At 51.6% G+C, this 27,324-nt stretch overlaps 2 protein-coding genes across 4 annotated transcripts; one reads left to right on the top strand and one right to left on the bottom strand.

Annotated features, from left to right (window-relative positions):
- The first annotated feature begins 1,279 nt into the window (after window positions 1–1,279).
- On the top strand, window positions 1,280–15,815 carry LOC130148565 (uncharacterized). 3 transcript variants are annotated; one of them, XM_056337317.1, is made up of 4 exons: window positions 1,280–1,382; window positions 8,930–9,014; window positions 9,814–11,005; window positions 14,164–15,815. In XM_056337317.1, exons 2-4 carry the CDS (start codon window positions 9,012–9,014, stop codon window positions 15,006–15,008), a joined length of 2,040 nt encoding a protein of 679 aa, XP_056193292.1. In that variant the 5' UTR covers window positions 1,280–1,382; window positions 8,930–9,011; the 3' UTR covers window positions 15,009–15,815. The 3 variants fall into 3 exon arrangements, with proteins under 3 accessions (XP_056193292.1, XP_056193293.1, XP_056193290.1); XM_056337318.1 differs by lacking the exon at window positions 8,930–9,014 and having other exon boundaries at window positions 1,284–1,382; XM_056337315.1 differs by lacking the exons at window positions 1,280–1,382; window positions 8,930–9,014 and adding an exon at window positions 7,756–8,340.
- A 2,515-nt stretch (window positions 15,816–18,330) lies between these two features.
- Window positions 18,331–25,396, bottom strand: MISP (mitotic spindle positioning). Its single transcript, XM_056337382.1, has 5 exons — window positions 25,286–25,396; window positions 20,903–23,047; window positions 19,918–20,018; window positions 19,469–19,507; window positions 18,331–19,025 (listed from the first exon to the last, which is right to left on the bottom strand). The coding sequence occupies exons 2-5, from the start codon at window positions 22,920–22,922 to the stop codon at window positions 18,939–18,941; spliced, it is 2,247 nt and encodes a 748-aa protein (XP_056193357.1). The 5' UTR covers window positions 22,923–23,047; window positions 25,286–25,396; the 3' UTR covers window positions 18,331–18,938.
- Window positions 25,397–27,324: the final 1,928 nt, after the last annotated feature.

The raw sequence follows: 27,324 nt of genomic DNA, 5'->3' as shown, positions 1-27,324 counted from the left end.
CAGCTACCTGGTCTGCACACACACTGCACATTTTCTAAACACGGTTTTGGTAAAAACGGTATCGCCATCATGCAACAGTGACTCCCCACGATGGGGCTAGTTAGAAAGGAAAGAACCGGTGGCACATCTTAAAAATGTTGGAGATCTGCTGCTGACCGACTCTCTCCTATTCATGTACTGCAAGCACCTAAAGCCAACAGGATGATTTTCATGAACTGAAACAGTCTTCCTACAGTGCTAAGTTTAATTCAGAGAGGCATCTTCAGCTAAATTTTTTTGCTTTAAGGCCAGGGCTCAAAAAAAGCCCCACAACCAATACTTCATTTATTGAGAAAATACTTAGTTTCATACTGTGAGTTGACTAGTTACTTCTGCAACAACTAGAAGTCAGCTAGCAAGATTCTTCCCTCTTAAGTTTTGTCTTAAGTACACATGCGGTCACCAAAGGAACAAAAAGGATTTTATGTAAACAGGGCAGCAGGGCTATGGCTGTGACCCAGTCGTCTAACAGCCAGAACTGTTCTGCGTTCCAGACAGCTTGGCTGTGCACAGGCAGCTATTTTGAGGTACCCATTTCAGCTTTGGAGAGCCAGCAGCCTAGGTGATTTTCTAAGCAGCGTTCACTGATGCCTCAGTGATCTGAGACCTTCTGCTGGAGGATCCAGCAAGAGACAGCTGGATTTGTGGTGCAGCCTTGGAGAAAGTTTCCAAAGTGTATTTTCAGAAGTGCCTTTTGTGCACTCAGGGCAATTTCAGCCGAGAACTCCAGATCCAAACCCACCCACTGGCTCAAGTTTTGCTTGAATCTGTAGAGTGGGCTTAGTTGTTTGCTCTTGCTCACACTTTGGAAAGTGTGTTATCTCTGCTGTAGGACAAGGGTTGGCAACCTCTTACGAATGCTATGCCAGAGTGTATTTTTCTTTTCCAAATTAGCAGCTAGGTGTGCCAATGCTGGGTTTTGCTGCCTCTCCAAGAGGCAAGATGCCATCCATCTGTGGTATTTTTCATCTGCGAGGCTCTCAGCTCCTGCTGAATACAGCGCTCAAGGAGTGGGTGACAGAAACTGGGAGCCACTGGCCTCATACTGGTGCCTCTCCAGATACTGCCAATCCCAGCTACAGCCTTGAGCATGCCATTCAGAACCTATAAAAACTGAGTGCAGACCCAGCTGTCAGGGCAGAGAACTTTTTGCTTATTGCTTCCATCCCACGCAAGGGATCTTCAGGTTGCTTTAAGATCACTTTTCTAAATAATTAATACCTTCTCTCCCCTTCTTTCCTAGGCTCCCCTGTTCTCCAGGTGCTAGCGAGATTCTTGTCCTTCTGCAGGCTTCTGTGCTCCACTGGAGGCTTCCCAACACATCTTGAGTGACCTTGAAGGAGGTAAGGCAAAGAGTGGCACTTCAAAACAAGGACAATAGTAGAAAATTAAATAGGAGCAAAGGTTCCAAAGGTTGGAAGCCTACAAGGCTCCCAAATGTCCTAGCAGCACCACCAGGTGTCACGAACTAATGAATTTCCCTGTGGCCAAATACCTTGGATGCTGCTTATTAAAATGTGTTTCGTGAGGGACAAGCACCTTTCCTTTACATGGGCATCACCCCCAGGGTTTCCCTGTGTTCTCCCTGTGCCAGCTGTGGGCATCTGCATCTGCCTGAGAGACCCCAGCAGAGACTGGAAAAAGTAATCTCACAGACAGGGAATTTCCCTTCCTCTGAAAGTTCCTTGTTTACCAGCAAAGTTACTTCTTCTACCTCCAGGAGCCACTTACCAGCACATCCTCAGCAAACCTTCATAAATGCTTAAGATGTAAAAATGAGAGCTAGCTTTTTGCCACTTGCTAGTGAGATTGACTTCAACATACACCCCCAGACTGAGTCACCACGGATTTAAAGTGCTTCTAAAAAGGTGAAATTCTCAAGCCTGGGAATGAGTTGTGTCGTCAGTTGTTAAAATTGTTCTGTATTGTAAAAAAAGTAGGTTACTACATCTCATTGTGAACAATTATGTCTAATTACAAGTCACAAATTCACCACTAATACTATTTAGTAGCAAATTTCTACCACACTTCATCCAGAGCGTGTCATGAAGTAACACATTACCTCTTGTTTGCGGATTGGTAACGTGTGATGCAGAACAGAAGGAAAGAGTGTTTTGGCTCAGATCAAAGAAAGGGGAATGGATGCTAGGCCTCAACTCACAGTTCAGTGATTGAAGCTTTGGATGATGTGTCCTCCAGCTTACAGCACTGCATAGTTTAGTTTAGTTTAGCAGATGGGAGAAAAAATGGCTTCTGTCATGTTATGGTTTTAGTTAAACTTTAAAAGGCTGCCCAGAAATACATAAAACTGCAATAAACACTTTGACAATAAAATTAAACAAGTGAGATATGCAACTTCCCCTTACGGGGATCCCAAACGGGATGTTAATTTTTGCTGTTTGATAAAAAAAAAATCATTTCCAACAAGAGAAATCAAAAGAACCAAAGCTAGAGTAACACCCTTACCCCTGCTCCAAGGACTGGGAATGGAGAAGTTTCTGTGCTTGGCTAAGGCAATGTTGTCGGTCAGCATTTTTATGCTGTATTTTTAGCAGGAAGATAGCAAGTTTCCTATAAAGCTGGCACGTCGAGAGGTCAGTAAATTGTATTGAGAGCTTCGCACTAAATTTGGGCTGTTTTCTTTTTCTCTGGAGCCCCAGGTGCAAAGGTGCTTTGGCAGGAGTAAGGAAGTGCGTTGGGGGTGGTGCCTTCGCCCCAAGTACGGATGGCAGAGGACCCTGACCCTCCGCATTAACAGTAATACCCGTTCAGCGCGGGGGCCGGGCAGGGCTCCGGGGTGGGCTCGCTTCGTCCCCCTCCGGGCCACCGCAACGGCTGCGGGGCGGCCGCGCGTGGTCGGCGGCCGAGCACCCTCTGCCGGGGACCGGGCAGCGACTGCCGGGGGCGGCCAGCTCCGGCGGCCGGGGCCAGGAAAAACAAACAAAAGGATCCAAGTTTTACATCAGTTCCATCTGATTTTTGAGCCTGTTGCCGTCAAACTCCACGAAACTGTGAGGATTTACAGTGATTTTTATAGTAGGGGGTGATGATGTTATCCCATGACCGGCAAAGCTCGTGCTTTATGAGAAATACCACAAGTAGCAAGAGAAGCAGTTAAAAGAGTAGCAAACACTCCTGCAAGTGCCTTCTTGCCAACAGACATCTTCTTCCATTAATTAAGTGAAAGATCATTTTAATACAAATGACTGCTGGGGAACAAAGTAAGTTCCCACAGTCAGTTCTGTGCTGATACAATTATATTCGCAACCACAGCGCAGGACTGAAAATAAAAAAAATCCCAGGAAGAGTAAACCAGCCTGCATATAGAATTGTTATGGAAAATAATGGCCTGCTCTCCCCTGGCGGCACTAACTATAAGTGCAAAGCTGCTTGCAAATGGCAGCGTTAACAGGGTAACTCGAACAGCTATTATCCATGTTGTAGCATTTTCTGCCCAAGTAACCGATTTGCCCTTCACTAATTTCAGCCTTCCCACTTCTTCCCGGGGAAATAAAATGTTAGGTCCTATTTATAGAAGTTCATGGTTTTAAATTAATTTTTTCCTTTACTACAGCTGGTTTTAGTGGTTGATTACTGTTTGTTGGACCAGGCAATCCTTTGCCAGCTGGCTGTGGCTTTTATTAGCTCTTTTAAGAAGACTCGATTTAGAGCTCACAGTTAAGTTACAAGGACAGGAGCTCTGTAATGCAGACCCTCAAGAGAAGAGATTATTAGGACTCATGAAAAAAATTGTGTACGATTCTTTGAACAAAAAAGCTCTTGTTTAAGGAATGTGGTGCTGTAGGCTAACATTTAACAGCAGTCTGTCTTCTCTCCTTCAGAGCTGGTGCATGCAATTAGACCCTGCCCTCCATCAGATATACTGGATATTATTTTCTGCGAGCATCTCTCAAAATGGAGGAATGCCGCCCTGTAGCAAGTACAGAATGTATCTTGGGAATTGTATTTCTGCAAGTAGGGCAGGAGGTACTGGTGGAAAGACATGGTGAAGCAGGAAAAGAGCTGAAGAGGTGCTGAGAAGGCTCTTGTACAGGGGAGGGGGAGGAGAGAAACAAACATTGCAGAGAACAGGAAAAACGATGTGCTGGGAAATGATTAATCCACCCCAAAGGCCCTTGCTAAGAAGTGGTGGGACAAGCTTAATGATTTTTGGCAGCTGTGAGCTACTTCTGCTCCGCTCTCAACTCTCGTCTTGCAACCAGATGTGTTTAAGCACAGCTTCATCCCGTTCCTGCCCCAGACACCACATCCCCCTGTCAGTGGCCTTCACTCCTGGCAGCTCTCTGGCAATATGTTCCCTCCTTTCCATGCATTTTACGGCTGCCCCGTGTCCTTCCACCTCCAGTGAGTGTTTCTCAAGTGAGCGAGAGCACACAGTCCGCTGGGGAAGGGGCGGGTGTCAAGTTTTAGAACTGCTGTTCTGTATCCTGTTGTTTTCCTGCCGGGATTGTTCCAGTTTCCTGCACTGTCTTATCTGGAGCTGAAAAGCCAAAGCTCTCATATTTGTGTGCTTTGGGTTTCTAATCTTTGAAATAGACATTACAAGACTTAAGAGAAACATAGCTAGGACTATTGCAGGGTGGAGGGATGGGAACAAAGTGGTTAAAGGGCTTCCAGTGCCTATACAATTAGTTTCTTTGTTTAGTTGCCCTGCTTGCATAAGCCTGTGTATGTCAGAGGGTTTCAGAGAACCTTCAGCATACCATAATGCTGCACAGAGCCCACTGAAATGTAAAGAGAGTACAATTCCGATGTTGATGTTCTCAAGTGATTCCAGGTACCTGTGCCTCACAGACCTTACAGGTGAATTATTTTCAGAAAATGCTGAGTATGTTACCCCCCTGCCCTGCAAGGGCTCAAACTAGACACAGGAAAGTCTTAAAACAGAATAATCATTTCAGTGCTTTTAGTCAGCCTTGAGTTTTAAGAGCTCCACTGAAATGCTGTAGACTTCTTTGAAATTACTTGGCCGCATTTGCTCGAATACAGAGGTAATACAGGCATATACAGTTCTGACATCTTGAAAGCTTACTATATGGACCAGATGCATGAGAAAGTAAAATCTTGTAGATTTTTTTTAACTTTTTTTTTTTCCTCCAGTGAGCATGAATTCACTTAACTATAGGTTATATTAGTGCACTAAATTCCCTGTGGGTTAAAAAAAAAACTTAAAAGATAACATTTACCGTACAGCTTTGGAATGTCCTGTTTTTCTGCACAAAGGTGTGGGTCCTGCATACACAGTGTCCATTATCAGATGGGAGCCTCTCCTGGAAAGATAATTAAAACACTGCATCACTCACAGCCATGCAGATACTGAACCAGACACAAGGTTTCCAAACAAAACTTAACCCCCAAATTCTAGCCCCACAACCCTCCCCCACAGGAATCCTGGTTTTGTTGGAAGCAGGTAAAAAATTGTGGCAATGATCAAGAGGGATTTTTATTAATTGAAGAGATAAGAAGTACGTTAGTTCAGCCTTTGTGGGTAAATACATACTTCATTTTTTCCCCACTCAGTTGTAACTGTAAATTCAGACTCATTCCACTTGACAGTTTCTCTGGAGGTACTTTCAACTGATGTAAATATGAGAGCAGGAGTGGGCTGAAGAAGTATCCTTAGTTGATTACCACAGCCTTTATTTGGAACTAAGTATCTAGAGAAAAAAGGATTTTTTTTCCAAAGAGATCAGGAAAAGGAAGACATGTGCTTGGAGATAAGGAAAGATAAAAGCATGCCATTTAAAGATGCCTGTGATAGAAATCAAGATGTTCATCTGCCAACTTAGTAATTTCATGGCCTTATGACCATGCAGAGCTTCCGTTCCTGTTACCTTTTCCCACACTAACTGTAAGCACCAGATTATTGGCATGTTCCTTTTAGTTTGTCCAAGCAGCTCAGCCCTTTAGGGAGGAATTACACAGGTCAAACTTGAAGATAAAACTCTCTCTTGACTTCAGAAGGGAAAAATGGTTCTCCCACGAGTTTATGTTCAGCTTTCTGAGGCCCAGCGAGGCCCAGGAATAGGCTGTGCGTTCCCTGTCCTTGGGAGGTCTGAAGACAGAGGTTAGACAAACACCTCTCGGGAGAAGTTTGGGCAGAGCTCCTTGTTCTGTGAGGAACGAGGACAGCTGAAATGGCTGCTGAGGTGACTTCCAACCCTGTTTTCTGTGATTTATTAGGAGTGAGATCTCAATGACAGTAGATCCTATACCATGCCATAAAGAGTTCAAAGTGCATTTGCTGCTTTAAACAGGGGGGTTTAGTCTGATTTTTGTTTAAAGCAAGCAGCAGATTTCAGTAACAAATTCTTTGAAAATCTTAGCTTTGCATGTTTCACAAGCTAGCATATACAAACAGCAAAGCATTCTAGGCTAAAATTATCCATACTATCATTAGAAAGCCAGAAGAAGGAACACATGGATTGATACTAGCCTGAGTGCAGAAGGGCTTTCCAGAGCTGTGCTGCCGTGCAGCAGCTTCACCCCAAAGGGGAGCGGTTTCAGTGCCTACTGTTCATTCCCCACCAGGAAGTACAGCTGACACACCACAAGAGATCTGACCTGTGGTTTTACCTTTGAAAGGAGCATTTAGTCCCCTCACCTGCCTGCTGAGGTTAGAGGGGGCTCTTGTATGCTTTGCTTCTGTTTGTTTCCTTTCCTCTTTGGGTTGTGCTTTGCCTAACTACCAAACACTCATCACTGTAATTTTTTGTGCTTGTCATCGTAGTCATTACCCCTGCCTCGCTCAGGCAGCAGACACTCCCTTGTGGTGGCCAGCGTGGAAGCCCACACCACTTTCATGGCTTTTTTTTTGGTGTTTTCCCCTCTTCCTTCTTTGAACAGTTAAACTTTTGCCCGAAGATTCTGCCTGCTTAGTCTTCACATCCAGCGAAGTACATTTAGCTTTGGCATCAGCAGATTGAAGCATTCACTAAAAAATTAAGCACGTGAGTAAGTGCCTGGTCAGCTGCAGCCATGGGGCTCAGCAGCCCGGGATTCTGCCACCCTTCAGTTTCTGCAGGTTTGGAACTGACAGAGCAGGGCACAGATAAACACACTTCCAGAGGGCTCCCCCTCAGCACAGGAGCTTGGTCAAGGGGCGGTTTCATAATCACTGGATGGATTTTGGTGGCTCTCAACCCCACTCTCAAGGCCTGGGCTGCTGGGTGATGAGGATGAGGGCACAGGAAGGGAGAAGGCAGCTGCCCCCACCCACAGCCAGCCAGGCTCCTCTGGGTGCCCCTAGGTCTGAGGGCAGCCCTGCTGGCAGGGGGAGGTTTGGGTTCGGGCAGGTGGCCTTGGGGAACCCCAGGGCTGGTGCCACGCAGCGGAGGGGGAGGGTAAGGGCCTGCCACTGCATGGTTTCCACGTCCCCACCTCCTGTCACAGATGCTGGCCAAGCCCTGCAGCAGCCACCACACTTCACCCTGCGCATGGTGAAGTCCATTTACTTTGGACTGAGCATGGAAAAATTTAGTTGCATCTTCTAGCCAGATTTTTTTTTTTTTAAATATATATATGTCTACACACATCCCTGCATACATCTAGACACACAGCGCTGCCCTGGGCAGCCTGGCCAGTCATACTTTCACTTCCCTTCCTCCAGGCAGGGCTCTTCAGCCTCACCCGGGTGCCTCCTCATCCTGCCGCCTTGCACCGAGCTGGTAAGCGCAGCGGGTGGAGGCAGGGCACGAAGGCAGCGGGCATAGCCTCTGCCTTGGGTGCTGGTGCATGACAGGGCTTCTGCAGTGCGGCATTTTCCTCCCTGTGCGCTGACAGGCTTTCCCTGAGTTTAACTAGCATACTCGTGAAATAAATCCCTGCAGACAAACACCACGTTCACGGATTACAGAGCAGCCCTACATCTGTCAGCCGGGATGGGCTTCTCCCATCTTCTGCAATTTGCTTGGAGAATAGGATCATGTGGAGCAGAAGACCCAGAGGCTTGAGCTCATGTACCCGCAAGGATGTGTGCTCACGGTGTGCTGGGCTGTCTGCACGTGCCTTGCTCTCCTTCAAAGCCAACAGGGGCCTGTTCTCACTGGGAAGCTGCATCACCTTTAGGCCAGAGCTGCTCAAAGAACCAGTTTGGACAAGATTCCTGTGTCCAGTGTTTTCAGTCTGACATCTTTTACCACCACTAAATGCAAAGCTTTTAATTAATAATAGACTAAGATGCCTAGAGCAAAGACTGCCATTATGAACTGTAAATGCATGCGGTATCAGTCACATAGCATCATAAGGCTTCTTGGCTCTCTTGCAATATGTATGTTGACAGTAAGTTACGTGACCAATTGTTCTCTAATTATACAGAAATGATGATGATTTTCTAGGCTACTAGTAGAACTTTTCAAAACAGATGGAAGAATTTCAGATTTAGTCTCTAGTAAATACGAGTTACATATGCAAAGAATTCTTTTGTTAGGAAACTTCCTCTTCTTTTTACTATCTGAAGAGTCAAATAGTGTCAGAATCTGAACCAGCTTCACCATTTCTGGTACTTCTGTTTCTGCAGTTCACTGTTTGGAGAAGTAAGGATTGCTAACCACAGCCTGCGTTCAGAGTGCCAGTGCTGAAAGGAACATCTTGCAGAGGCTGGTTTTTAAAACTCTGTTTTCAATATTTGTATTTTGTTTCAACTTTGATTGGTATGCTGTAGAGGCTAATCCTGCAAATATTTACACAAGTCAAGATTTCTATATATAGTTCATTTGAGCTCAATGGGAGCTTACCTTAATGAGGGCACGTGTTCTGCAGTAGCATTTATTTTGGACTGAGCATTGAAAAATTTAGTTGTATCTGCTAGCCAGATTTTTTTTTTTTTTACTCTATATCCACACACACATATGTATGATTATTATTTTAGGTTCTGAGAGAGAGGGAAAGAATATTCAAACAGTCACTGATCTCCACTCAAGAGAAAGCTCAGTGAGATAGAAAACAGCAGCATGGTGGGTACTCATTTATAGCGTAAATGGTACCATAGACAGTTGTTTCTAACAGAATCAATTATATCATTAAAAATTGTAGATTTTTTTTTAAAAACAGGTTTTAGATACGTGGATGCAAGGCCCGTTTTCTAGTTTCTGAAAAGTATGCCACAAGTGACTTCATATATTCAGTTCCCCTTTGATGCAAGTAGTGCTGCCATTTTGACAGATGAAAGATGTATGAGCCCTGCTGGCCATGGGGAGGTGGGAGGCCGAAAAGCCAATTCCTGACACTTTCCCTTGTTACTTTCTGTAAGTGAGGACAGAATTGTCGATGGATACGAGCTTGCTTGGATCACAGGACTCAGATTTGCAAACAGAGCACTACACTTCAGCCAGTTACCTTTCCATTAGCTGAGCTACGGTCGCTGCTTGGTGGTTCAGTAAGAGGGTTAATCGCTGTTTTGCTGTGGATTTAGAACGTGCACGTGAACAGCTGCTGTGGCTCAGCTGAGGTGTGATAAATTCTTAAGCTGAGCTAGTTGATCAAGACTCACAGCCTATAGGCACGCATAAATTGTGTCTGTAATAAATTCATTATTCCAGGACCATGCCCACAAACTACCCTCCAGGTTTTCAAAGTGGACACATTTATTTATTTATTTTAATGAATGAACCAATTGTAGATCAGTGATTCCTCTAATGATTATCTTTAAAAAACGATTACTGCTCTATTGAGATGGGGCTAGAAACAGTCCCCAGGACTGCTATTTTATGCACATCCTCTTTCACCTAAGTTATCTCCAACACGTTTTCACAGAGCAAGAGTGTTGGCAATGGAAGGTGCAATGATGCCAGTTCACTTCACATGGATCTCTCCAAGCTTGTGACCTGGGCACACACCCATGGGACCATATGCAATCAAATCCCGGTCTTGAAAACTGCGCAGAACTTTCCTAGCAAGGACAATTCTATTCTGTGGATGTGTGGAGTTGGACATGCATATCACTGGCAGTGTGGACATTTGTATGTCAGAATCAGAGAAGAGAATGAAGCTGTAGAAAGCAGAAAGAGGTTAGTATCATCTGAGGTTTCACCGCGGGAAGCTAACTTAGATGAAAAGAAGTTCAGGATGACTCCGTCTTTTGAGAGGGCTAAAGCAGATGCTGTTGACACAGGGTCACGTAGCAGATCACCAGAGGTCACTCAGCAACAAGATAAATGCTACCTACTATATAATGAACTATCACCCAGAGAAAATAAGAACCCCAGTAAATCCGTGAAATCATGCTTTACAGCAGCGCAGCATTTGTTGGTATCTGGTAGTGAAGTCAAAACTGACGGATATAAGGTGAAGCCAGAAAGCAACGAAGAGCTACAAATCATCTCTGATGATGAACAGTGCAAATCAGAGGATGACGACCAACAAGACCAGTTCAATGAGTATAATCTGGCAGAATCACCAGTGAAAAGTGGAACTGCTGAGGTAAATTTGCAAATGCATCAGAGTCAGAAGAAGGCATTTGACAAGTTGACAGCCACCCAGATGTCTGGTTTTGATGCTACAGGAAAACCACCCCAAACTCTTGCCTGCATTCTAAAATCCCCTGGCAGCGATCAGGAGAGCCTGGACAGCAGCTTCTTGATGTTAGGTCCTCTTAATCCTGCAGGGTCCATAACTGAAACTTCAAGAGCAAGAAATTCCTTTGAGTCAACAATACCACAAGAACATTTAAAATCTGTTCCTGTCTCCAACATTGAAGAAAAGGCCCAACTTGAGTCACCCACTTCTGTGTCTTTCTTTGAGTTTGAAGCCACTGTAGATGTCCAGCAGGAACTCGAGCTGAGCCCTTCTGAGCCTGGCACACCAGGAATAGGCTTAAGCGGGAACGTTACTGAAAACCCTGCCAAGGAAAGTGAGCCGTCACAATCTGGGCATGCTCCTCATCTTTCAGCCTCACTGAGTTCAGAGAGCAAGAACACCGACCACCCACCTGCCTTTCTAAACAAAAGTAAGAGTCTGGAGTTTTATTCCTGGAGGGGTTTGTGGGTGTGTGGGGGCAGGGACGGTCTATTAATCACTTTCCCAAAATTTTAAAGGAGGGTGAGGTCACATAGCTGCCAAAATCTCTACTGTAGCACCTAAGTAAATGCCTCTGATTTGGGGCACTCTTGTTTCTACTGAAAGGGACTAAAAAAGTTCGTACCTTAAGCAATCAGCACTTCAGTAGATAATGCCCTTCACTGAGGCACCCAAATGTGTACTTGGCAGTGGCCCAGCCTTAACTCTACAGTTTCAATAGTTTGGTCTCTCGTTTTACTTGGTATCACCACATAGCACGTGTGCTGTACTTAAGAGAGAGTCCCTGTGAGAAACTGGAGCCAGAGATGGGAACTCAGGTCTCAAGAGAAGAAAATAAGAGGAAGTAACTTTTAAAACAGAGAAACTGTGGCTGAAACTCTGGCTGCACTGAAATCAATGGCAAAAATCCCAGACACTGCAATGGGAGCAAAGTTTCAATTCTGCATATTAAATTATGTGATCTAAACAAATTGCTAAAGCTTTTAAGAATTTTAAAATTTTCATACACACTATCCTTGGAATCCTACTGGAGTGGGGAGAGTTGTAACTGCTCAAACGTTAACTCACAAGGTACAATGCTTACTAGGGAACTTTCAATGCCAAGGTTAAGCCACACACAAAGCATATTTAAAATTATTCCATATCAGAAGAATATGCTGTTTGATGAAGATTTAGAAGCCTAGCTTGCAGCTGTTTTAATCCTGCTGTAGAACAGGCACTATCCACTCAAGAAGGAACAGCTGACACAGTGTGCGGACAGTATCAAAATTACACTAGTCTTTTGCAAGTAATAGGGAAGCCATCTATGAAATAGACGTAATTAATTTAATAAATGACCATATTTTAGGATGTGTATAATATACTGGAGCCTTAATGCCAGGTAAATATATATTAGTTAATCTAATGATTAAACACCTCAAATAATATGCAAATGTCCAGGGTTTTAAAGAAGTTCTAGTAAAGCCACAAAATTTTCATCTATAATGATTTGAATGCCTGCAGGCGCTTTTCCGTATTAATTCCAAGCAAAGTGTTGTCTAGTCAGTTTTATGGTTTTGTCTGCTAGTATCTAGGTGTAAACATTGAGGCAAATTTTTAAAATTTCATTTCAAAGAGTAAAGTATCTCTTTTCCATCCAGCGGCTTAATGCCTTGGCTCCACCTAACAGAGTCAGCCCCCAACAGCACGCATCTCACTTCCACCCGCTCACGATGAGGATCCCATTTCATATTTCCCAAAACCTGTCCTATTTCCCACGGTCACAGTCCAGCCCCATGGCCTTGTCTGTGGCATGCTGGGCACCCAGCCTGGCCGAGGTGCTGCAGCACTGCGCTATGGCCATGCAGGATGCATCCCAACTGGCTGCATCTTCAGAACTCCTCCCTAGGTACGCTAGCCCCCTGTCCCACTGCACCAGACATTTATACCTAGTGATCTGCTGAAATAATGAGCATCACGTCAAAGAGCAGCAGCCTGCTGCAGGTTCCTACAGTGCAGGAGACTGGACAGTGTCCATCAAGAGAAAAGAGATTCCTGAAATAGTGTTTTGGGGATTGCCTGGGACACAATGGGTGCATGCTTAAAGCACCATTAGTAGTGCTGAATAGACTCAGGGTAACAGGCATTCGTATTCCTTACGGAGCCGCAACCATACAAACTGGCACAGTTGGTTTTTGTGAACAGTGTTTGACTATTTTTGTACTCGACAACATGTATCATCAGAAGGGACAGGGAATTCATCTGGGAATGTGTGTGTAGTGGCCGTTTCTGCCAAGATAAATGGCTTATGGTTCAAATGAGGCCTCTGCATGTATTGATTTACAAGCCATTCATCTCTTCACATAGAGCAGTCAGTAACAAAACAAGCAAAAAAATCCCAAAACAGCAGCACAGGGATCAGCAGAACCCACCTCAGTCCAGCCACAGCATTTTAAGATAACAACTAAGCATGTACAAAATATCTCGGTGCAAGAAGGGATATCTCTAGGTGTTGGCTCTAGAACCCTTTTCAATCTACCCCTCTTCAGCCCTGGAAGAGTCACAGGCGAGCAGATGGAGCTTTTCAGCAATCCAAAGAATTAATTTCTCATGCTACATCAAACTAGGTAGATGTGGTATTGCCATAGCAACTTGAGAGAGAACTCAACTGGAATCCTGGCAATCTTGTAAAAAAAAATAATTTACTCATCTTTTCATTTTCCCTCACTATCTACTCCTAACTTTTGGTTCCTGTTTTTATTTCACAATGAGAGTTCTCCTGCCTGAAGAGATTTTTGTCAAGAAGAATGCTTTGGAGTTTATTTTGCAGAATGCAAACTATATTGTACAACACTTTGAACATATGAAACGGATGCTACTTAGTCCTGAGGCAGCTCACAAGATCTGTGTACAGGCTCACTCTCCCCTAAGTTAACAGGGCAGAGTTTGGCCCCTGCAGTCACCATAAAATACACACCAGAGCAGTTGCAAATTGATGGAAGGATATCAAACCCATTTGGGGTTGCTTGAGCTTCACAGCCAGCACTGCAGGCTCAGGGCTGCAGCCACTGGTTACACGGCTGGTCCCACAAGTGTGGTCCCACGGGCACACTCGGTGTCACCTCTGGAATCTGCCAGGGGGAAGATCAGTGTCACCAAGCCACCAGTGACAGGTCCAGCCTCCAGTCCTGTATTGCTGTCTGAGAAGGCCTGTAGAACTTGCACCAATGCTTGCCACATGGGCCTTCCAAAATGACGTGCAGTGATTAAATCTCATGAGGAGGAACTCATTCTCTCCCATTTAAACATAATTCAAAACAGAAAGTATTTTAAATTTACCTCTATGGTAGTATGCCGCTTCAGTGGCCAAGTGAGAAGAAGCAAGAAAGGAGACAGTCGTTTCCGTGTCAAGGCTGGTGCTGTCAGGTGGCACTGGCTGGCTTGTCGGGAGCAGAGATCTAAACCAGAGCTCTAAAGGAAGGGGTTTGTGAAAGGCCTGTAATCTCTGAATTTTAGAGGGAAGGTGAGCATTATTCTGCATCTTCTTATATATTTCACTGATCTCCTTGTAAGTTCTTGCTGTCCACAAAGCTGTGTCTTGCCTTTTAGATGTATTGAAGTGGGATGTAAAGAGAAACCGTAACACTGGCGATATAAAAACTTTCAGAGACTGGCTGGTTTTACATTGCCCTTCTGAAATGCGCGAGATCCATAAGCTGCCACCTGAAGACCTCGATAATTACCTGGCCTTGTTCTACAGTTCTGTAAAGAGACAGAACGGTGGAGATTTTTCCTCCCGTTCTTTGCACTCCTTTCAAAGTAACATCAAGAGATACCTCAAGGATCACAACTACAAGTATAGCCTGGCTAACGGGTTGGAATTCAGAGCGTCTCAGGAAGCCTTGAAACTGAAACTTCAGCACCTATGTCAGAAAGAGAGAGAGGAGGAGTGGAGTCTTTTGGAGAACCTGACAGATGAAGATGTGCAAAATCTTCGTAGGAAGGGACTTTTAAGTAAGATGCACCCTCAGGGCTTTTTGCACCTCATATTCACAAATCTCATTAGGGCGTTTGGGGCCAGTACACACAGTCAGAGCCACAGTCTGTACTGGGGACAGCTTGTGCTAAAAAAGAATGAGCAAGAGCTGGAATACTTGGAGTGGCTGGATGACCTGAGTGCAGAGGTAAGTGCAGGGGAGTCAGGTCCACGTCTCTTTGCCAAGCCTGAGGATCCAGATAACTGTCCGGTCACAGATTATAAGGAGTATGCCAAGAGGAGGCCGCAGGATATGCTTCATTACTACAATCCGCTTTACCTGGCTCCCAAACCTCTGTGCTCCATATGGGACCAGATATGGTATTGCAGAAAGTCACTGACAAAAAGCAAATTGGAAAAGATCTTGAAAGTTATTATCCATGAGGTCAGGGGACCTGTAAAGACGTCCAACAAATAATGGTGCCCATTTAGGTTCTGCTGTGTCACTTGTTGATACGTGCATATTTCAAAGTCGTCTTTGAAGGGTTTAAGTGGCAGTAGTTTGTATAGGTTGAGGAGAACATCCTTCTCTTTCAGTTTCACCTCAGAACATAAGTCATCTACGTATTTGCATCGCCTTAGCTTTCAGGTTAATTGAAAAACTTCTATTGTTCTTTCTATTAATGAAATTGATAATTCAGTAAGTTAAGAGACTCCTCTTAGGTTTCACATTTGCAAAACGAGTTCATATCCTACTGATTTATTAATGACATGAGAAAATAGCTAATGTTAACGTGGGGAGGGCTCAGCAGCTGAACAGCTTGGCTAGGAGTTCGAGCTGCGCTCGTATTTAGGGGAGCTGGCACGTACACAGCGCTGAGTCTATACGATAAGCCTATGGTAAGGGGATAAGTAACACGAGTTAGTTCTGGGGTGGAAGGAGAACGCTGAAACACCACATTTGCCAGTTGCTAATCTGTGTTGCACAGGAATGCTTTCAGCGAGGTTCTTGTTGGGTTTTTTTTTTCTTAGTGAAAGATTTGTAGATTGAAGAAGTTGAGACTGTGGTTTAAAAAGTTACTTAAAATGGCTGACAGCATTGAAAAATTTTACGGTGTTTTTCCCCAGAGTGCTAAATAGAGTTACGTAAATAGATGTTGGTAGGTGCAGTTCACTTTTTTTTTGGCTGTTCAAGCACCATTCAGTCAATATTGTTGTCTGACAGTCTAGTCAAGCTGTTGGGTTGCGCTGTTGACATAACCGAATTAAAAAAACATTTTACTCTCTCCTGTTTGTCCGGCCTGTTTGCCTGTTCTCCAAAGACGAAACCAGGAACCCCAAACGAGCAGGTAACAGTTTCCTGGCACGCCAGCGCATTCACGTCTCCCGCTCAGGTTTCTCCTGCTCCAAGCCCGCTGTTAGGCGGCGTTACGGAGCTGACCCTGTGGAGGAGCCGGGCTGTTTGAAATCCCACGGAGCCCACGCTCGTGCCTTGTTAACGAGGCCTCTGTGGCCAAACCCTTTGCCAGTATTGGTCCCGTTCAAGCAACAGTTAATATCACCAAATAACTTGGAGGTGTTTAAAGAGCCATAAAAAAGACAAACTCACTTAATCAAATGCTCGGAGGGCGTCTTCCAGCTTTCCTCCTGCTGTTGAGCGCAGACGGCATTACGCCAGGCTGGCAGTGCCCTGGTCAAGCCCAGCCAGACGTGCAGCTCCGCGCCCCACAGCTGGGAGCCAGCGACCCCCTTCCTACAGGGCTAGGCTTCACTCACCCTGCCCAAAGGGAACGACCAGACCAGGTTTTTCTTTCCTCTGCGCTGATCTCCTTAGCCCACATCCCAAAGCTCGTTAACGAAAGGCTGCTGCGTTGGAAATCAGGTGGCACAATTAGCCAGCAGCATTCACTTAATCCTGTCACAAGCGCATGGGCCCCTATGGGGTCTCTGGGAGGTTCCAGAAGGGAGCGAAAGGACAGGCACAGGCCTGCCCCGGCACAGGCCTCAGGAGCAAACCCACCCAGAAATAACAGATCATCCCCCGAAACCGGGCTCACTGCCTAGCCCACCGCCCGCCCACCCTGCCTGCCCCGGCCCACCGGCTGCCAGTGCCGGGCTGAGCCACCCGCGCCGGGCTCGGGGGCTTCGAGAGCAGGAGGCGAAGGGACAGGAGCGGGGAGTGCGGTGTGTGCCAGCAGGCTGGGCACGGTGGTCCCGGGAGGGAGCCCAAGGAGGGGGAGCAGCGCTCAGCCGGTGGCAGACCCTCGCCTCGTCACACACAGGGCACCCGTGGGTCCCCTTCATCTGCGTCTCACCCTGGTTCTAAGCTCAATTTCTAGTTAGTTGCACTTGGTTCAGATGAGCGGCGTCCTGGGTGATGTAGGTTGGACTTCACCAAGGGTTTATCCGCTGCTCACGGGAGAGAAAACCAGGCAGGGCACTGTCGCGTTTCGTGCAAGGACGCGGCGTTGTCAGAAACGCCGGGTGACTGTCCCAGGGCATGTCTTAGCAGCTCCAACTGTAAACCTCATCCCAATAATTAGGAAATTACCCGTAGTAGGCTGTTGCTAGGACCAGCGTCTGCGGCAAAGGCAGCTTTTCAAAGACGGGAGTTTGAGGACTTTGAGCACACTTTTACTTTGAAAAAAAGGACAAGAGAAAAATGGTCTCCAGGTCTCCATTTCTATTCTGTGTTAACAACACCCAATTAAAACCGACTTGGTTTATCAGCTAGAAGATGCCTCGTTAACCTCCTACAAAAACTATTCCATGAGTGACCTAAGAATGGAATGTTTATGACTGAAGTCAGGATGAAAACACTTCTAAAAGTTCATCATTAAATGCATTTGTGTATATACTTCGTGGCAAAGGATTTCCAGGATTTCGTGTTCCTGCTCCTTCCTTCTCACCTGTCCCTGTGCCCCACCGCAGGGCTCCAGGGGATGGGAGAAACGCTGGGATCATCCGAGGGTTACGCACACGCTTCTCGTCACGAGAAGAGGTGATTAATTGGGGTGGAGACCAAGATACACAACACAAAGTAATTCCATCGAGGCCCTGGACCGGAGGCAAAGCGGAGGCTCCGGGTCCGGCTCCTGCCCAGCCAGCTCCCTGGGCATGGCCGTGGGGCAGCACCAGCCCAGCTGGGGGGCGCGGGGGCCGGGGAACCGGCCACTGGGCGACTGCTGCTCCTTGGGGGGACGGGGCGCCCCCAGGAGCCCCCCAGGTCCCCGCGAACACAGCGGGGCCAGCAAGGGAAGACACCCCCACCCGAGGTTTCTCCACAACCCATTTATTTTCTTTATTTTCTTTTTTTTCCTTTTTTTCACGGAGGCCTGCGACCCCCCCTCCGCAGACCAGCGGGCCAGCAGCCGCAGGGCACCCACCGCCAGCCCCCGGCCCCGAGCCCAGCTGAGCCCCACGGGCTGCGGCGCCCCTGCCCCGGGACCCCCGGCCCCGGGACCCCCGGCCCCACCGCCGCCCGTGGCTGCTCGGGGCCAGCGCCGCCTGCGCGCTCGCCGGGAGCCACCTAGCGACAGCGGGGGGGCGGGCAGCGGGGGGGGCAGCGGGGGGGAGGGGGCAGCCGGGGGGGGTCGGCCACCTAGCGACAGCAGGGGGGGCGGGGGGGGGGCAGCGGGGGGGGCGGGGCGGTGGGGGAGGGGGCAGCGGGGGAGGGCAGCCACCTAGCGACAACGGGGGGGTGGGGTGGGGGTGGCAGTGCCGGTCCCGTCTCCCCAAGCACGGGGAATCCATTGACACTCCTGCTGCAAAACCCAGGCAGCGGGCAGACAAAAGAAAAATGAAGGAGAGCGATGACTTTAATAAATTAGCAAAATAAACAGCATTTATATATATATCTCTATGTATATCTATGTATGTATATTCTATTGCTGCATTTCAGCAGATCACATGAGTTAAGCAGAAACGTCGATGCCCCCGGGTTGATGCTGATGTTGAGCCCAGGGTCCCCATCAGCCTTGGGACCCTCCCGGGAGATGCCCGATGTGGTACCTAAAATCCTAAACCCACTTAAAAATGAAAGAGCTTTTTTGTAAGCCAGACACACAGCTTCCATGAGAAAGACGTTAAATTACCGTATGATTTCATCTGGCTGTCTCCTTGCAGAAGTGATTAAAAAGCAAGTGATCCGATTTTTCCCCTCTTTGGAAAAAATAAAATAAAATGTTACCTCACCTCCAAAGGAAGGGGGAACAAATGAGCAGATCTAGCAGATCATCAGTTATATGAAAAATAGATGCGATTTGCAGTGTACAAGCCTCCGATTCTCGGGATAACCAGGAGCTAAAGTGATCAGGTATTTGGATCTGGTGCTAGCGGATCCCTAAGAGGGGGTCAGTTCATGGTGAAGTCCGGTGGTCCCGGGCCCCCCCCAGTCCTGGGGTCTCTCTCAGTCATCGTCCCTGACGTACTGCCCGGCCTCCCAGCGCTGGGCCATGGCGCTCTTGTGACGGATCACTCTGGTGCTTTCCACAACCTAAAGAAACCAGAAGATATGTAAAGATATAAGATATATAAAGAAAATATTTTTATATATTTTATATATTTTTTATTTTTATAATTTGTAATTTTATAACATCCTCTAATATATTTTTAATTTTTATATTTATAAATATATATGTATCTACATATATATTAAACATATAAATAGATATATTAAATATATATATAGTTTATTTTATAATCAGTCTTTTCTGCACAGCAGCCAGAAGCCCCCCTCTTTGGGTTAAATACCCCTGGCAGTGCCCGTGGCACGTCCTGCCCGACACGATGCCCACCCGAGCAGCGCAGAGACCCCCCCGTCCATCCCGTCGGTCTCCAGGACCTGGAAGCCAGGGGAACCCCGCGGGGATGCGGGGAGCGAAGTTGGGGCAGCACAAGCAGAGCCCTCGAGTACATAAAGGACGTAAAGGACGTTACCTCTGTGTTGATCTTGTCAACAGGTTCAATGCCCGCGTACTGGGAAAAGGGGGAACATGGTCAGCTAACAGCAACCTCGCAGGGAGGTACCCAGCGGCAGCTGGATACAGCCCATGGGGGTGGGGGCGGGGTGGGGGTCAGGCTGCCGGGCACGGGAGAGGCCACCTGAGGACAGCACATGCAGTCATGCCCTCCCCGGGGTGGGGGACAGCTCAGGCCAGGATCCCCCCAGGAGGATGCTGCTGCTCCTCTCCAGCCCCACCTGGCACCCCTGAGCAGCCGGGCACTGCCCGGGGGGGCTTGGCACAGCCCCTCGCCAGTGCCCCCCCCCACCCCCGCGTTGGGTCTCCCACCCAGCCAAGCAGCTGGACCTCCAGCTCCAGGTGGGAGCCAGGCACAGCCACCCCTGGCCCCATCCAGCCCCCCCAGGCAGGGGGGGGCACATTCACCTTCCCATCCTCCTTCATCCTCCTCCTCCGCTCCTCGAAGGGGCTGGAACGGGCCGAGTCGGGGGCGAGGGTCTCCATGCTGCCGCTGACACCTGAGGCGGCTGCAAGAGAAAGAGCCATCAGGGTGGGGGGGTGGGGGGGTGTGAGGGACACCAAGACTGCTCGGGGGGCTGGGGGACCCACAGGACAGCAAAGCTCCTGCCCCTGACCGGCCTCCCTGGCAGGCCCAGCAGGTTTGGTCACAGCCAGGGCACCACGTCTGGGTGCCAGCCAGGGATTGTCAGGAGCGGGGGAGGGGAAACGCATGAGCTGGGCACTCCTGGGCCCTTCCAGCGCTGCTGTCTGCTGTGAATGACACAAAGTCATCAAAGCCTGAGCAGCTCTGGAATCAAAAGCCGTGCCGCTCTCATGGAGCTTGTCCCTCATAGGGATTGGTGGCTCCCCCACATCGGTCCTGCTCGCTCCAGGGACTTCACACCAAGCGCTCCCACCTGCCCCCCACAGAACCCCCATCCAAGGAGAGTTATTTCTCCCAGGACAACTTGCTGCCAACGCGCAGGAGTCCTTACGGGCATCTCAGCAAATCATTGCAGGGAGGAACGTGGTCCTCACCCACAGCCAGACTCTCCCAGGCTGGGACCTGATGATTTCCACCCATGCCTGTCCCCCTCTGTCCCTGTTGTGGCTGCCCTTGTCCTTACGGAGACCCCAGGTCAGCTCTGGCTGCCGGCCACGAGAGGCATCTCATGCAGCCTGTGGGCACCAGTCATAAGGGCGTTCCATGCCGGGGAGAGACCCCTGCCTGCACGGAAGGTCCCTGGGGACAGGCACTCCATGGTGCTGCTCCTGCCCCTTAGATGGCTCCCACCAAGACTCAGAGCCACAAGGAACAGGAGGGCAGGAGCGATGCCCGCAGTAGCTCTGCCCCCGGGACGGCCCCCTGCCCTGTCCCACCCCACCGTCCCTCTCCTGAGCTGTCCCTTACCAGAGCTGTGCCGTGAGCGGGAGCCCTCCCGGGGAACACTGTCGCTGCCAACTGGGGAGTAGCCATCTATCAGCTGCCGCCGTCGCCGCTGCTCCTGCAGCTCCTCTTCCCTCTGCAAGTCGCTCCAGATCTCCTCATCGATCAGCGCTGATGTCCGGGGCTTCCAGGTCCTCAGCTTGTACTGCTCCTCCCGGCCATCGTCCCTCTGCAGTGGGTTCTGCGTCCCCATGTTGTCCATGAAGGAGACCTTGGGCTTCCAGAAGGAAAAGAAGAAGTTCTCCCTGGGCAGGACAGCTGTGCCGGCGCTCAGGGTGGAGCCGGGAAGCCTTCCTCCCTGGGAATCCTCGCTCCCCCATTTGCTGGCGTTGGCGGAAACATGCTGGGACACCAGGGGCTGCTCCCAGCTCTTCTCGCTGGTGACGAAGTGCGTGATGCTCGTTGCGTAGCCAGGAAGGCTTCTCCCACCCCTGGTGTCTTCTGCAGGGCAGGGGCCATGGCTCATGGGCTGCTCCACCGCAAACTCATTAACCCAGCTCCTCCGCTCGTCCACCTTCCTCGGGGGCGGGTGCTTCTGCTGGGGGGCTTCCTCCTGCTCAAACACCCGCCTGCGCTCATCCAGCTCCTGCTGTGTCCCCCTGTCATAGGTCCCCAGCAGCCTCCCTTGCTTCTTCAGATCTTCCTCGCGCTTCGTTTCCTGCTCAATTTCCCTCTGGACATAAAGGGAAGCGCGGCCTTTGTCCTTCCCTTTCCTGCCGGGGCCGGGAGAGGTGTGTATGGAGAGCAGGGGCTTGGCCTGGATCTCCACCAGCTCGCTGCTGGAGGTCAGCCGCTGGATCCCCCTCTCCTTCCAGAGGTTCTCCTCCCTCTCCATTGCCATGCGGATCTCCCGCTCGATGGGCGTCTCGTTGCTGAGCTTCGTCTCCTTGTCCAGGCCATTGCTGCTGGTCTTCAGATCCGCAAGGCCATTGCAGACCTCGTTGGAAGTGCTTCCATCGCTGGCATAGTCGGCATTGGCTTCATTATGCATCTCACCCAAGCCAGAGTCCAGGTCCTCTCTGGAAGATGCTTTAGTCAAACTGCACGTTTTCCCAATGGGATATGACCTTTCATTATCAGCACTTCTGGGAGCATAAACCTCCTTCTTCACAGGGGTCTTGTAGGACACATTATAAACCTGATAAACGGTCTTGTCCATCTTGCTCTGGCTGGAAGCGCCAGCATTACTGTAACCTCTTGCAGCCTTTGTGGCCACCTCGGGACTGGGTGACTCTCGCCTAGAGATTTTTGTCATCAAGTCTGGCTTTGGAGACATGGCCTGTTGCCCTGGACTGAGGAAGGAGCCTGGGCTGGTCTTTTCGAGCATCAGGAACTGCTGCCGAGCAGTGGAGAAGTTGATCTGCTCTGTGTCAATATTTTCAGCATTGACAGGTGTCACTGCCCTGCCCGAGGAAGGTTTGTCAAAGCAAAGGGCGAAGCCGGTGGTGAAGCTGCCCGTGCGCCTGCCTTCACCCCGGCTGCCCGTGCCGGCACTTATGGAGCTCAGCTCATCCATGGAGCTCCACCTCTCAGCGATGGTGGAGCTCTTCCTCACCACCTGGTCCCGGATGATCTCCCTCCTCTCATGCTCAAGCTCCCTGGCTTTCTCGGGTGAGATGTTTGGTGGAGGGACCCTGTACTGTTCCTCCTCATCCTCATCATAAAGCTTCGAAGGTTTCCTCTCGCCTTTGTAAGCCCTGAGGTCGTACAGGCTTCCTGACCTCACCACCTCCAGCTTGGACTCCCTGTCTGGGGACGGGGTCCAAACATCTTTTCCACCATCCAGGAAACAGGAAGGTGACTTGGACTTCGTTTTCCAGCTGTAGCCATTTTCCACCCTCTGGCTGCTGTGTTGAGCGGGGCCAAATATGTCATCGTCACTGTCGGCTCCCCCGCCCGAGCCAGCTTGGTGAGCATCGTTGTAGTCGTGCTTGTGCGAGGTCTGGGGGAACTGGAAGACCAGGTGCCTGGTGACTCTGTCCATCTCCTGGGAGGAATCAGCATCCAACCCTCAGCCAACCTCACCTTGTACTAGAGATGCTGCTCAGCTTCAAGGTCACCCTCTGGCTGCTGGCTCACCTGAGGACGAGGGGCAGGACCTGGCTGGCCCTGGGAGCAGGAGGGGAGAGTGGCTGTTAAGAGCAGCAGCAGAGGTTGGGGGTGTGCAGCTCCCCCTCCCAGCCTGGTACTGCTGTCCTCACCCGGGCGCTGACCGAGAGGTACCCGTGCCCAGGGGACAGACACTGCCAACAAAACCCAGCCACGTCCCAGCAATCATTTGCTTCATTTACCCAGAAATGCCAAATTTTGGGCAGAAGCAGCCAGAGCATGAAGCACCATTCCCAGCGGGAGCTGCCCTGAAGCCAGCGTCCCCCTCCCACCTCTGTCCCCCAGCCTGGCTGTCTCCAGCAAAGCCAAACCTGCCGTGGGCAGCCAGCATCGCCCGTGCCACCAAGAGGGCAGCGGGAACACGGCCACGGGGCTCTGGGTGATGCCAGGGCCGGCTCAGCTGTGCCACCCTCTGCCACCGCTCCGGGCAGCTCTTGCTCCAGCCTTACCGCACACACCGGGCAGGGAGGGACCACCAGCCGCGGGTGGCACCAGGGGCATCAGTGCACGGCAAGGAGAGGTGTCAGGGCTGTCTGCCTCCGCCTGGACCTGCTCCTTGCGCGTTTACGGGAAGGAAGCTCCAAATAGTGGAGCTATTGAAACAGCAAGGATCATAAAAATGGTTTCATGGATCATAAAAAGGAGGGGACTTTAACCCCCCCACATCACGCAAAGTGAGAGCAAACAGCCCTGACCTTGGCATTGATCCTCCTGCGCTGAGCTGGATGGGACAGGGTGTACCGGGGGAGGGAGGGGTGCCACAGGTGGGTCCCTACAAGACAGCAGCTCTCACCGCGTTGGAAGCGCCATCCCTGGCCTGGCCCCCATGCCCATGTCACCCCGGGCTGAGCCGGCGTGCACAAGCAGCACATCCTCTCCCTCTGTTTGCCGACTGCATCCCTGCTGTCACTGCACCCAGCTGGGCTCACACAAGCCCGAGCAGGTCAGGGCTGTGTCAACACCAGGCACCGCTCCCCAGGTGTTCGCAGCCTCCCAGGAGCACCCAACAGTGCCGGGAGCAAAGGCTACGGTGGTGCCGGAGCAGCCCAGAGCTGGGTGCTGCAGTACCAGCCGGCACAGCACACGGTGAGGCTCCCCTGCACAGAGGCAGGTGGGTGCAGGTCCCTGCACCCAAAGCAGCCTGGCTCATCCCCAGGGTGGGCGTGCTGTACCCTGGATGTGCCACTTTCCCTGCAGCCACACCGGTGGCCACAGTCCCTCCACTCACCCCCAGCCTGGCTGTGCCCCCATCCCACAGGGAGATGCAGCTGAGGAGCCTTTTAAGTCTTGGCTGGGGTGGGAGCACCTGGCACTCGTCAGGGGCAGCTGAGGCACCCAGGCTCAGCCCCAGGGTGATGCTTTGCCACCACGGCGCTGCTGTGCCTGCCACCTCGCTGCTGCAGCATTGACTGGGCATGGCTGGAGCTGCCATTCCCGGTGCATGGTGCCCAGTGGAATTTCTGTAACCTCGCCGAGTTCTTACCTGTAATTCACTATTGCTCTTTTATAGCCCCTGATGACAGTGAAAACTATCTGCCCACACCCCTTATCATGCTTGGAGGGGGCAGAAGTCCCTGCTGGGAGGGGACTCCTCGCTGGGGAGCACCGGCAGATAGCGCAGGAGGGGAGCGGGGAGGGGGACACCAGCAGGGCTGTTATTGGGGTCCCCACCTGGCACCACACCGAGCAGCAAAGCCCCTCCCAAAGCAGCACCCAAACCCATCCAACCGCCTCGGCTCAGCCCCAGCTGCCTGGTGCTGCAGGAGCGTGGGTATGTGGGGGTCCCAGGGGGTCCCAGGCTCACCCCTCTGTGCCAGGCTGCCCCAGCCCAGCCCAGCACCACGGGGAGATGCAGGGCAGAGCAGGCAGCATTGCAGCACCCACCAGCCTGGCCTGCCCCTCCCCCCCAAGAGACAGCTAGGAAGTTTTCCAGGGCCTCTCCTCCCTGGGGGTCCTGCAATGGGCTGCAGACCTGCAGTGCACCCTCCCCCCAAGCAAACAGCTGCATGTGCACCCAGACTGGCCAACGTGCAAGGTGTGCACAAGTGTGCCGGCATGCCAGCACGCTGCCAGTGCCCCCCCCCGCCTGCCCGCCGCAGATAGAGCCGGCATGCGCATGCACGCCCTCGCTGCCACCAGACCGTGCGTGGGGACCGGTCCCCTCAAGGCTGGGGGGCAGCGGTTGCCCCAAGTGCCCCAGCGCCGCCCTTGCCCCCACCCCAAGTGCACTGCACTTACTGTCCAGGGAGCTGTCGGGGTGGGGGTCCCCACACCCCTGCGATGCCGTGAGGGACACCCAGCTGAGACGTGTTTTCCAGGGAGTGGCTGGGGGATGGCGGTGGGGCGTGGGGGCCGTGGGGCTGGTGGGGCTGCAGGGCCCTGATAAGCTCAGCCTGAGCCTGTGGGGAATTCCAAGAACCGTGCTGGGCCCAGCGCTGGCTGCGGTTCAATGACCCATTCCTGACCCCCCCCTCGCGCCACCGTCACCCCTGCTGCAGCTGACTCCCACGCCTGGAGGGCACCCTTGCCCCCCCGCCTGCAGCACCCACTACTGTGCTGGTGCCACCGACCAATGGGCCAACGTGCTGATGCACCAACGTGCTGATGCACCGCGACACCGACATGCCGGTGCAATGGTACACCAGATGCAGTGGTGCAGCAGCCCACCCCCCTGCAGGCACGCTCTGCCCCCTCACAGGCACAACCACAGCACTGGGGGGGCCTGAAACTCTGGAGAGAGCCGGGGTGCCTGGCTCTGCCCTGACCCTGCACCCCACGGCAGCCTTTGCCACACTCAGTTCTCCCCACGGAGGAGCATGAACGTGGGAAAAGCCTGAGCTGCTCCTTGGGGACAGGCAGCACCGGGGCAGGGAGGCAGTCTGGGGGTGCACAGCCAGCCTGCCACCCGTGTCCTTGCAACCCCCCAAGTCCACGCTGGGCAGCCCAGGGTGGGGGGATGCAGTGGTGCCTGCTGGGGAGCGTGCAGGGGAGCCCCTGGGTCTGAGTGACCATGGCAGGAGCCAGCACCCTCCTGTTCACACCGCAGGGCCCCTCCCAGCACCGCTGCCCCATCACCCCATGTTTGCACAGGCAGGGCTGGGCCGGTGCCCTTGGTACTGTGGCAGCCCTGGCTCTGCCAGCACCGCCACCCCGCTGGCTGTGGGCACCCACCCGGCACTGCCCTCCCTGGCCCCCTGCTCCCCGCCAGCCCCTCGCAGCCCGGCGGCTGCCCCCTTCCCTGGCGACAAATGCAGCCCCCTCCCAGCAGGGACGAACCCCTGCACCTGATCCGGACCCCCCCGGCACACCGTCCCTGCCAGGCCAAGGGCAGGACCGCGGCACGGCGGCCGTGATGCCCTCAGCACCAGTGGCTGTGGCTGCTGACCCCTGGCAGAGTGAGTGGCATCACTGGCACCCAGCCCCCAGAGCCCCCCTCCCTCCTGGCACCGGGGTGTTGCAGCTGAGCAGGCGATGCAGCCTGAGGATGCTCAGCCCCTCGCTGCGCCTGTATCTGAGGCAGGGGGTCCCTGTCCTCGCCGCTCTGCTCCCCACCGGAGCCCACTCCTGCTGGGAGGCCCCTCCCAGCCCCACCACTGCCCACGATGGCCCGAGCACAGTGATGGTGTCAGACCCTGGCTCACCCTGGCTGCGGGGTGCCCGGGGGGTCCCACTTACCCCGTTGGTGCCCCTTGGTGCCCCTGGCCCCGCTCTCTGGGATGCCAGCTCTGGCTCTGCCTGGCCCACGGACAGCGGCTTTGGAGCAGCTGCCAGGCGGCTCTGTGTTTCCAAGCGGGAGAGGGGAGCCTGTTCTACTACAGGGTTGAGACAAAGTCCACGGGTGATGGCTGGGGAGCCGGGGCGCGGCAGGGTGTGTGCTCGGCTCCCTGGGCTGGCACCGGGAGGACCTGGGGCCCAACCACCCCGGGAATGAACCCTGGCATCCTGGCCCCTGGCAGCAGCAGGGCCCACAGCAGCCCAGGGGTGGGCAGAGACCCACGGCCACATGGTGACAGGACCTGGGGGGCCCCGACCCCAGTGCTGCCCCTTGGGACAAGCGGGAAACCGGGCTGCCATGTCCCTGTCACCTGGGCATTCCTGCCAGCATCACGCCTGCATCCCGTTCCTCCCAGCATCCCAGTTCCCACCCGCCTCTTCCTCCCCACTCATTTGGCGTGACCACGTGTCCATCACCCCAGTACCAGGGCTGGTAACGTGGCAGTGCCAGGACGGCATCCCAGCTGCGCTGCCCTTACCTGTGCCCTGGGCTCCAGGGTGGC

This window comes from Falco biarmicus, chromosome 4 (genome assembly GCF_023638135.1).
Source record: "Falco biarmicus isolate bFalBia1 chromosome 4, bFalBia1.pri, whole genome shotgun sequence".
Taxonomy (NCBI): Eukaryota; Metazoa; Chordata; class Aves; order Falconiformes; family Falconidae; genus Falco; species Falco biarmicus.
The sequence above is the reverse complement of the archived record's forward strand: the minus strand, read 5'-3'. Positions and strand labels throughout refer to the sequence as shown.

Excerpts from the sequence above, each read along its gene's own strand:
- MISP (XM_056337382.1), bottom strand. The coding sequence starts at position 22,922 with ATGGACAGAGTCACCAGGCACCTGGTCTTCCAGTTCCCCCAGACCTCG. Across the intron at positions 20,019-20,902 it reads CCGCTCACGGCACAGCTCTG|CCGCCTCAGGTGTCAGCGGC; the intron begins GTAAGGGACAGC and ends TTTCTCTTGCAG. Across the intron at positions 19,508-19,917 it reads GGATGAAGGAGGATGGGAAG|TACGCGGGCATTGAACCTGT; the intron begins GTGAATGTGCCC and ends CCCTTTTCCCAG.
- LOC130148565 (XM_056337315.1), top strand. The coding sequence starts at position 8,239 with ATGCCTAGAGCAAAGACTGCCATTATGAACTGTAAATGCATGCGGTAT. Across the intron at positions 8,341-9,813 it reads TTGCAATATGTATGTTGACA|AGCAAGAGTGTTGGCAATGG; the intron begins GTAAGTTACGTG and ends ACGTTTTCACAG. Across the intron at positions 11,006-14,163 it reads ACCTGCCTTTCTAAACAAAA|ATGTATTGAAGTGGGATGTA; the intron begins GTAAGAGTCTGG and ends CTTGCCTTTTAG.